Genomic DNA, 11,702 nt, shown 5'->3' with positions numbered 1-11,702 from the left:
TCCCCCTGTCCCTTCTCTTCCCCCCCGGGTAACAGCCGATCCCTGAGCTTCTGAGGTGAAATCTCAGATACCTTCACTGCTGCTTCTTTCTCTAGTTTAGGGTCCTCCGACTGGAAGTGTTCAAGCTGCTCAGATCACTGGGCTGCACCGTCAGATTCTGATCCTGTAGGTCTGGAGCAAGACGTGAGGATTCGTGTCTATAATAAGTGCCCAGAGACACTGCTGGTGGTGCGAGCCATTGCTCCACACCTGTCAGTTGCCTGTTGAATTTTCTTTCTGTGGCCTCTCACTGACTCCCACCGACTCCATTTCCTTATTATCTCATACCGGGACATCTGAGCTCAGGTTGCTGGTGCCTTGCCCACTCCCCTCTGCAACCTAAGGTATAGCTTCTGAACATGCTATTTTCATTCACTCCCTCCTCTCCCCACATTCTTCCAGATGTTGCACCTCTTGGAGAAGATAGTCGAGATTTCATGTGACATCAGAGGCTTCCTGACTCCAAACTCTGTCTGCAGTCTGATCTCCTTTATTCGAGAGCAGGCATTTTGCCCCAACTTCATGAACATTGGTTCCTTAAGGACTCTATGTTATTTCCACCTCTTTGGTAATTGTTCAGAGCATTGAGGAGTGTAAAATTGGAACCACATCCCAGGTGTGTACAAAATAGAGCCAGTCAGTTATCATGCAGGGCCCCAGAGTCTCCGTCTTCACCACCTGGTTTTGGTAATATCTGGGCACTCTTACACTCTTAGCAGAGATGGCATGAAGACTGATGAGAAAATGCATTCAATACATGTACTGCCATGCCTAACTCAGTAGCTACCCTGGCAGTTCATGATGTTTACTTACATATTTAACAGTATGTACAAAATGTTTGTTGTCTCTATAATGTAGCCCACACTTCAACCTGGGCCTGTGCAAAAGGTTTCTCTGACTGAAGTTATTGGTGCTGTTCAAAGTCAAACCATGACTTGGGAACCAGCAGTTAGCATGACTGTGTCGCTGGACTCCCACGTAGTCGACCGCGGTTCGCGTCCCGGACCCGGTGGCTTAAAACTCACACCGGGTGCGTGTGCGTGCGTGCCCAAGATCCCGAGAGGAGAATGGAGGAGAAGGAATTGCGGCGTGACCATCCCCCCCAGGGGGTGATTTCTCGCTTTCTGTCTCTATGTCTGTCTCTGTCTGTCTGGTGAGCGCGTGCACCCTATAGCAAAAACCTCTCCAAAAAAAAAAAAAAAAACCATGACTTCAGACTCATTAGCCAACCATTCACCTGACCAAGTCAACAAATCTGGGACCCTCTTCCCAATGGCAGCTAAATTGGCAAGTATTTGTGTGCCTCAAATAGTCAAGTGTCATTCATCTTATCCTTTGTTAAGTTTAGGGACAGCCCCTGGCAGGACCAAGGTTTTTGCTGTCAGTCTCAAAGAAGCCAAGACTTGGACTAATTACATCAAAAGAACAGTTGTTGGCATTATCTCACGTTTGTTTATGTGAGGTTCTGAGTTTGCAAAATAAAATTACATTCTCTCATTATTTTTTTGAATCTAATCTTCCCTTTGGAAAATAAATGTTTTAAAATCATTTCCCTTTATTTTTTTAGGCTTACCTCCAATCCCTTCAGCTTCCAGAACAGGCTTTGCAGAGTTTTCCATGAGGGAGCGCATGAGGGAGAAATTACAAGCTGCACGGGTGAGAGAAACCGCATGAATATTCTATTCAGTGCTGATCGTGTTTTCCTGGCTTTTGTCTGGCTTGCTCTGTGTGCTCCCTACTGCGTAGATTGGGATACCGTTCAATGCATCTTTCAAGTTTTAAATGTTAATGTTGTATTTTGCATTGACATAAATAAAAATTATGCCTCAAAATGTAATGCTTTCTAAACAACATCACTTTTACCCCTTAGAGACATAGCATGCATCTTTCACTGATTATTCCCTAATGAGATGATCACTGAGGTTTTCACAGTATTCGTGATGTTATGTCGCAGTAATTATCTGTTTGACTTTTTAGTCCAAAGCAGAAAGTGTGTTGCTGCAGGAAATTCCCACCCCACAGCCCAGGCGCTTACGAAGACCAAGTGAGAAAGAGTCGGAGACTGAATTTGGCACTGAGGTGAGAAAGGAACCATTTTTACGCTGTGGTCAAAGACGGTGAAGCAGGATGTCAAATTCCCAACAAAAGTTTCTAGAATAGAGCTATACGCAGAAGAGGTGTTAAATACTTATTAATGATTGTAAGAGGCACTATTTGGAGGGTACTGTCGTGTGCCAGGCATTTTGCCAAGTGTTCGTCCCATGCGATAGCACTTCACTATCACAGTACCCCTCCACAACGGGTATTGTGATTTTCATTTACATTGGACAGGTGAAGAAACTGAGGCTCTGAGAGGCTGTGAAGTCATTCCATTTCAAAAATGATGTATGCGGAAGATTCAGGATTTGATCCCAGCTACATCACATTTCAGTCTGTCTCATTGAGTCGATGGCCCAGTGAACGGTTGCCAAGTCTGACCCACTTGGGTTTTGTTGTTGTTTCGATTATCTTTAACTGTTGACACAAAGAACCATAGTTTTATGGATATTTCTGCAGGACAGCAATAGCTTTTTTTAATGATACTTTTTCTATAATGAGCTCTTATAAACTGTTGCCTCTGCTTATCCCAAACTGGCAACATAGTGCATGATTATAGAGAAGGTTACAACCTTGCTTATGTTTCGTTGTCCATGGTTTCTTATGTTAAAAGAAAAAACTTCCCAAAACTTAAATTTAGTGGAGTTTAATTGAGCTTATATTAACACGATTCAAATCAGGAAGTTTTCCAGACTGACTTCTAAGCAACTCTGGGTAGCCTCATGGTCATGCTGTATTTAAGTTCTGGAAAGGGAAAGCAATGTGTGCAGGAAAGGGAAAGTGACATGCAAAAACGAAAGTGAAGGAACGAGGTAGAAAAACAATTGGATTGGGACAGCAGAACCAGCAGGTGACATAACGGTTACATCGCTGGGCTCCCTCATAGTCAAGAACAGTTCAAGTCCCAGACCCGGTGGCTTAAAACTCATGTTGGGCACATGTGAGTACGTGTCCAAAATCCCGAGAGGTGACTGGAGGAGAAGGGACTGGGGCAAAGTTTGTTTGCATCAACACAGTTTAAAGGGTAAGATACCTGTGACTGACTGAAGCTTAGCTGGTGTGATTGGCTGTAACCTAGCAACCAACCAAAAAGCAGCCTTCGAAATGAAGTTGCCATTTATTTATGGAAACCAAAACAGGAGTAGGGAGACTTTTCTAATATTTTGTAACAATTTACCCTTTTGGTCAGCCTCTCAATTTTGAGTATTTGCCTAAAAGTTTGGACATTGGCACCACTCTCTGTCACCACCATAAATGACATTTTCTTGCTTTCAACATAGAATTCAGACGTTTTCTCTGTTCTCTGGCATGGAATTCATAAGTCACAGTGTGACACAAGTTGAACAATTCCTTTTCTGTGTTCTTGCTGATCTAGTTGAGGCAAGATTTCTTCAGTGCTTGATGGATGTCTGCATTCCAAACATGTAGAGGGTACAGCACACCAGGAGGACTAACGTGACCACTAGGTGGGTTAACATCCAAAACCCAGACTGTGCTCCTTAACCAAAGCTTCCATTCATCTTTGGTAGTCTAGTGATAGAAACCAGAATAACCTAGAGGCCTATTACAAGAAATGGAAATATTAGAAATCTTGGAAAACCCAAGCCTTTTATGTCACCATTAGGATGTCTGTCAGTCACCTGTTCCTTTAGTGTACCTGGATAGGTACAGTGTTTAGCTTTGTTCAGTATCAAACGTAATCCCCTAACTTGGACAAAAAGATCTAAAGCTATGTAATAATTCATGAAATGTTTTTGCTAGCTTGTATGTTAATAATTTACCTTTTGGAGGGTGGCTTTTACCCACCTGAAACCCTAGGAGATCTGTTTGACTACCAAATTTGAAAATTCTCTCCTGTTTATGGATAAGCTTTAAATACAACTGATATGCCATTATTGCCGACAGAATCTCCAGGAACCCTACTGAAATCTATTCTCACTGTAAACTAACTTATCTTTTCAAAAATATCAAAAATAGTCTTTTACTCTTCCTCTGAGTTTTTAGGGTGACTTTGAAACAGAGAGGCACAGGCATCAGAGGAATTGTTTCCTGAGCTTGTCTACATTAGCTCCTAAACCCAACAATTACTCTGGTTTTGTGCTGGGACATAAGCTCACATTACAGTCAACCACTGATTACGGTCCCTGGGATTTTCCTGTGGGGAAGAAGAAGGAATTAAGGCAATAGGAATTGAGAAGGAGACAACATAAAGTTTCATGATGACAGAGTAGTCTTTGTTGATATTAGACAGGGCTGTCTGTGTCTAAGATGCCTGTTCCAAGGAGTAAGTTTTCCTGGCCTGTTTTACCTTACAGTCCCGAATAGGTGCAAGTTTTAAAAATCCAAAGTAGTCCTTCTGAGTTGTGAACCCAGATTTCAAGGTCTTGAAGCTTTACTGCGGCATCAGTGGTGAGAAGAATTTGGTATGATGTCTTCCAACAGGGCTCCTGAGCAGTCTTTCTCTAGTGTCATTTCCCAAAGACCCTAACTGTGGACCATGAAGGGTTTGACTGTCTTCAGCCAGTAAATAACAAACAGCACCCCTTACCTGGTGAAAATACACTTTGGCATAATGTATTAAAGCCTGGCAGGGTTTAGTCACCTCAGATTTCTCCAGAAATGTCTCATGAGAGAAACATATTTTCTAATAACCTTTTAAATATTGTCACAGCATTGCCTTCCTTTATGGGAAAGGTCCTACACAACTAAAAATAAGCAATGAAAATGGCAACGAGTAAATCCCTTTACCACACTGAAGTGGCGTATTGCTGGGCTGTTGGAAGTCATGGCATTCTTCTGTCTTCTCTATGCAAGATGCATCATGACTTTCTGACAACCCAATAGAGTAGTTTACTAAAAAGACCTGCAGTTTTTATTGTCTTTTCAATATCAAGTTGACAGACTGAACATTGGCTCTAAGACATTTTAGCAATGTTAGAGTAGTCACTGTACTAATAACACTATATAGTTTCCTTAATTATATTTATAGTTTATATATATATATATATACATACACACACACACATATATATACATACATATATATATTTACATATATAGAGAGAGTTTTTTAACCATACACACACATATGTGTGTGTGTGTGTGTGTATATATATATATATAATCTGTATCATTTTACCTATTTTATGAGGCATGGAATGTCGAGGTTTTAAATGAGAGTTCTAAGGAGGAGTTGGGAAGAACTAGGCACTGTTCATAGGCTCTCCATGAGTCTATGCTGAACACTGGATTTGCATTCTTTTATATCAGTTTTTCCTCTTTAATTTAGATGCACAGCATTGCTTATTAAATAGATTGTCACACTAATTTGAGTTAGGTCAATCTTATGGAATTCACTTAAATTATAGACCTTAACAATTTACATTTGATCTTAGAGAAAGGCCCAGGAAGTGATGCATAGCTTAGCCATTTTGGTATTAGCTGTCTTAGTGTGCAATCCTGTCAGAACATTTTCTTGCTTTTCATTAATTTTGACTCTACTTAATGGTTGACTTAGCAGTTTAGACAACCAATCACTTTATAGAAGCTGGAAAGCTTTTTTACCCAGTTTAATAGTCAGATCTTCAGAAACCTGTATGTACAAGAGTATATCCTCTTTCCATCCTTTTTATGCATTTCCTTAAAGACATAACACTTTCAGATCATGGTCATTTGAAAATAGCTTTTTAGAAAGGCATCAAACAAAGCAGTTAACCATGGACAATAAGGCTTGAATCAACCATAGTTAAAGATCTGACAAGAATTTACAACTGACAAAGAAATCTGACTGTATCTGTGACATGCACCAGTTTAACATAATAACCTACAGCATGACTGATAATATCACACTGTAGATTTCTAGGAATCTCAAATCATTTTGGAACATAGTGCATGTATAAATACACACATACGCACATACGCATATACACATAACATATCCATACATATAATCTTATAATGTAAAGGAAATAAAATTAAAATTACTCAATTTGATAGTGTTTCCCATCTCATTTAACATATTAAAGTAGTCTGATTTGCTCTAACATGTCTTTTGGATGTTGTGGGGCCCTCTGTAATATCCAAAAGTTATTTTGAGGTAAAAACTTAATTTAGAATTTGATTTGGGGGAACATTGTCAAAGATAGTGAAAAACTTAAATACTTGACTTAACTTTCAGCAGAAAAAGAAAGGTAAATGTTCCCCAAGTACCTTAGTAATAAAAAAGGGTTAACTCACTGTCTTGTTAACAAAGATATAATAAAATATAGCATAAAACACAAAAATTATCTTGAGACAAACATAGAACCTTTTTTTTTAATTATCAAAGGTAAACCCTTTTGCAATTTTTTCATTTTTATTGAGCAAATCAGTAGATTTATAAAAAACCTTGTTTGAATACTTTTATATATGTATTGCTGTAATACTCTTGATATTTATGTCATAATTTTTAAAAAAAAAAACTTATAATTTCTTTTAATATTAGACAACCTTGACCACATATAAAACTTCTTTTACAAGATTTACTTTTCACCACTTTTGGTCACTAGTCCTATAACTGGGCCATAAAAGAACCAAAGATCAAACTTTAGGAACGTCTATCTTTAATATGTTACCATGAATCTTATAGAACCCAATTGTTTTACCTATCTCATAACGAAAGGAACCTAATATTTAACTAGTGAAAATTAGTACTAGCCCTGCTGAGTCCTTATGGGTACCTGTCCTTGGAAACAAAGAGGGTAAAGATCCGTTAATCCCCTCATGTGTAAGGGCCCGAGCACTTGCAAAGCTACCTGTATCGAGGACCTACGAGTTGTCTGGAGCAGCTCCACCTGGCTTCTGCAGTCTTGTCAGTCATTGCTTAATCTTCAAGCCCCTTGCCGAGAACTAAAACAGGTCCTTCCTCCCTGTTTGCCCGGAAGGAAAACCCCTTAATGCTGTGACTGATTCCCTCATGCAATGAGATCTCCTCTGCATCTGTGAGAACAAAGAATAACTTTTACTTCTCTGTGTATGCGTGCATAGGCCCCCTTCATCTACAAGCATCCTGCATCTTGTCCAGCAAGGCATAAGTGGTCATGGACTCTGGTCAACTTTTTCTCCCCAGTGCTGGCCTCACTGAAATAAATTTCCTTTCCTATTTGCAAGATCTAGTCTCTCAAGACTTGGTTTCTGTTGAGTGGTGGGTGGCATGGAGCTGACTCCTGTTCCTCTAGTCCACAGGTACTTATCCCTGCCTATCCCAATAGCAGCCCTGCACTTTTTATTTATTTATTTTGGAACAACCTACTCAAATATGATTAGATTTTTTAACCATATAAAAACAAGATGTCTAAGAATATAAACTTTAACTTATGCTTAATAATAAATATCTTAGCATTACTTTTTAATTATTAATTTTGCCATTAATTATTCTAACCCTAAGTATCTATTCAGCAGGTACAATTTATAGGTTAAACAAGGTAGAAAGTTTATATTTCAAAGGCATATAACAGAGATAAAGGATGATCATAGGTAAGGGTTGTTATGCAGATTCTTAATTGCCACATAGTAACATAGTAATCCCTTTTCCTCCTTTTTAAATAGTATTGGGGGGGGTTGGGAGTGTGCATACATATGCCCTTTTCAAGTGGTGTGCAGGGGCTGGGATTTGAACCATGTTTGAGTTTCTCTGAACAGAATCCTGAACAGCTGCAGTCTATGCAACTGGCTCAAGTTATACGTTTAATCGTGTACATTTTCCTCTGTAAAAAACATTAATGACTTGGGACCAGCAGTTAGCATAGTGGCTATGTCGCTGAACTCCCATGTAGTCGACCGTGGTTCAAGTCCCAGACCCGGTGGCTTAAACTCACGCCAGGCATGTATGTATGCATGCCCAAGATCCCGAGAGGAAAATGGAGGAGAAGGGGTTGCGGCGTGGACACCCCCCCGGGAGGTGATTTCTCACTTTCTGTTTCTCTGTCTCTGTCTTTCCAGTGAGCGCACACACCCTATAGCAAAAAACTCTCCAAAAAAAAAGAAAAAAAAATGTAGTGACTTAAAGGAGATATATTTATAAATATGTGGAATTTTCCCCAAGACATTTTTGGAAGTACATATAAATATATTAATCAGAATTTTTAACTTTTAGCATATACCAATAGCTTTTAAATATCAGCTTATAACATTGGATTTTTAAGTATCTTTGTAAATAGCAATTTTACCTAACAATAATACTATTATATATAGACTGACTCTTGTAAAACTTAAAAAGCAAAACTGTAGATTAATTCAAATTTTCTATTAGCATATGTTAACTTGTTTAAAGGTGACTTAGATATAGATATCTTAAATTCAACTTTAAGATCTTAAGTTATCTGAACTATCTCATTTACCATCACTTAATTTTTTTCTTTAGCCATTATGCCTTCACTGCTGGTAAAAACCAAGATACTAGGAAAATAAGCCATTAATCTCTCTCCATTAATTATTTTTATGGCATATTATTATATATTTACCATACTACATGTAACACTTAAATGTCAGCTGTTTTATTAAAGCAACATTATTAGGACAGATGATATCTGAACAGTAAAAACCTGTACAAAAATATACGTTGGAAATTGTGAAGATCTTCATCTATTAAATTATTCCTTTTTAAAAGATTTGTCAGGGTCAGCAAGTGGTATAGTGATTATGGCACTGGACTCCCATGTAGTCAACCATAGATCAAGTGCTAGACCCAGCAGCTTGAAACTCATGCTGGGCTCATGTGTGTGCATGCCCAAAATCCTGAGAGGAGAATGGAGAAGAAGGAATGATGGTGTGGCCATCCCTCCTGGGGGGTGATTTCTTGCTTTCTGTCTCTCTGCTTCTCCAGTGAACACATGCACCCTGTAGCAAAACAAATTTCTCTCTTAAAAAAAAATTTACTTGTCACATGAACTTGAAAAGTATTTAGATGAATTCATATGAGCGCTCTTATTTACTCATAAGCCTAACTGAAGAGAATTTCTCAAGGACTTTGACTACGTAACATACAACAAACTACAAGTTCAGAAACGCACACATATGTATATGCAAACAAAAGATCTCATCCTAAGAGGGGATTAGGGCAACTGAGAATTACTAGAAAGAAATGAGCAAAGTCTTGATCTCCCAGAGCACAAAATACCCTTGGAGTCTGTAAGGTACATTGTGGCCTCCCTTTGACCCCTAGGATGGAAATAAGTGAAGAAGTCAAGGCACCCGCAAACTTAGGAAGAGCAGGAATAAGTGGCTGCAGTATCAACTAAGAAACCAGTTAACTTACTGGTGACAGAGAGTTATCGAAGGCTCGGCCTATTCAGTAGAGCCAGATTCAATGTCAGTCCAAGGTCTGGAGTTCAATGTCAGTCCAAGGTCTGGAGGAGGCCAGCGGTCCTCCTCGTTGTGGTTTGTTGTGGGCCTTTGAGTAAATCCCTCTTGAGCCTGAAACACTCCTTCAATTGCAGAGGCCGCCATTTGGAAGGCCTCCTTTTGTTCTTGAGACTGTTACCAGTGTTGTGCCCTTTTCTTTATTTGCCTGTCCTTATCACGGTTATTAAAGACCTTGAAGGCTAAGTCTATGAATTCCGACTGTGGGGTCAGAGGGCCCTTTCCAAGCTTTTTAAATAAAAGGCTAAATTGCCAGAAAGTTGGGTTTTTGAAATCCAATTTAATTGATATATGACTTTTTATACTCCTCATGTTGCTTAATTAATTACTGGTTTTTAGTTGGAACCCAATGATGAAATCAAAGAAAGTATTTCTTATGCCTGTAATTCAGAGCAAATATCACTCAGATATCGCTGAACAAAGAACAACCCAGTTTGACCTGTAGGTGTATTTTAAACCCTTTTAATAAACCTTTTATCTAGCTTTCTTTCTGCTTTGGGGAAGGCTAGTAAGAAAGAAAAACTTCAGTAGAATTTTTTTATGTCACTTCAGCATATCATTTATCTTTCATAAAGTCTTAAAGGAGACTGAAAAAATTAAATCTTTCAGCAAATTCTGCATATCAGTGGGCTTCCCTGGGTGGACCTACACTGGGAGACCTTGATTTTAATTATGCTTTTTAAAGAACAGTTTTGTTTATATAGAATACTCTTTATAATGGCCATAGTAATTTTAAATCATTTTAATAAGATCTCATCACTTTTGTAAATCTTGTAGCTTCCAGGAAGTACTTAGATCTCTAGAATTAGGAATTCTATTTTTACATAAGCTTTGAGTCTCTTCTAGCCAAGAAAAACCTAAGTGGAAAATAATTTATCCTGGTTTGACCCTGGCTCTGAGCTCTTCTTCATCTATTTAGCCAATGATCTTCCTCTAGCTAAGCTTGCAAAAAAGAAAACAGAAAAGAAGAGAAAAAGAAACTAAGATGTTGAAAATAAAATTTCATGTGAATTTCTTTTAATCTAATCTCGCTGTATCTGCCACAGTAATGGCTACTTACTGCTGGTTTCTGTGTAACCCAGTCAGTCAACTGGATCCAATCCAGTTAATTATCAGATCCTACCCAATTTCAGACCCAGTCCAGTTTCTTGTAACTCACAACCTAGTTCAGACCAAAATTTGCTCAAATAAACTCAAAGAGCTCCAAAAACATGTCCAAGGAGCTCAAATGTGAGTGAGAACTTACCCACAATCCCCAGTTGCCATGAGAGAGCCATGGACAACACAGGGTCCAGTGGGCTCCTCACCTGGCTCCTCACTGCTCCTGGGGAGGGCAGTCACTGGACGCTCTACTTCAGGTCCCACTTTAGACTCCAAAAACGGTAAAAGAGAATGCTTCCTGGTAGTTTGGTTCAGTGGAGTTTAACTGAGCAAATCGTACCACCACTCGAATCAGGAAGTTTCCCAGACTGACTTGCAAGCAACTCCAGATAGCTTCATGGTCACATGGTATTTAAGTGCAGGAATGAGAAAGTGATGTACAAAAACGAAAGTGAAGAAATGTGGTAGAAAACCAATTGAATTGGTTACATACTTTTTTTTTTATTATTATCATCATAATCTTTATATTATATTGGATTACATATAACTTTACAGTGTATTACATTGCTTTTTCAAAAGAGAATGCCATGCATGTCAGTCAATACAGAGACATTAATCTCCCCGCTTCAACGTTCAATATCTTTTCTATGTTTTTCCCAATCATTATTATTATTATTCTAATTATTTTTTAAAACAGTCAATCGCTATTTCTCATTTTGCTTGTAAAAAGACTTTACCCATCATGAAATACTTCTCAGACCAGTCCAGTTGAGAATACTATACATGTCATCATCAACAGTTAATAAGCCATGTCTGTTTCTCACTAACGTCCTGCCTCTCTATTGTTCACTTGCTATCTTTCTCTATCCTCTTCTCTTCACCTTCCCCATTCCACACTGTCCTATTCTCATTAAGTACCTTCACTGCTTTTATATCCTCCAATTTTTTGCTCTCTACCGTAGAGTGGGGATAGTCGGTATATATTGAGTGGATACATACAATATCTTTCTTTCATAGCCTGGCTTACTTCACTCAGCAATAGATCCTCCATATCTGACCATTTTCTA

General features: G+C 38.7%; 1 protein-coding gene across 1 annotated transcript in view; it reads left to right on the top strand.

Annotated features, from left to right (window-relative positions):
- Positions 1-11,702, top strand: part of CC2D2A (coiled-coil and C2 domain containing 2A) — a 159,981-nt gene that overhangs the window by 22,968 nt on the left and 125,311 nt on the right. The window contains exons 5-6 of the mRNA XM_006144894.2: positions 1,607-1,695; positions 2,017-2,118. Of these exons, the coding sequence (XP_006144956.1) occupies positions 1,607-1,695; positions 2,017-2,118 (191 nt within the window). The remainder of the gene's footprint in view (positions 1-1,606; positions 1,696-2,016; positions 2,119-11,702) is intronic.

Source organism: Tupaia chinensis, unplaced genomic scaffold (assembly GCF_000334495.1).
Source record: "Tupaia chinensis unplaced genomic scaffold, TupChi_1.0 Scaffold000138_1, whole genome shotgun sequence".
NCBI classification, from domain to species: domain Eukaryota; kingdom Metazoa; phylum Chordata; class Mammalia; order Scandentia; family Tupaiidae; genus Tupaia; species Tupaia belangeri.
This window is presented reverse-complemented; position numbering and strand designations above follow the sequence as displayed.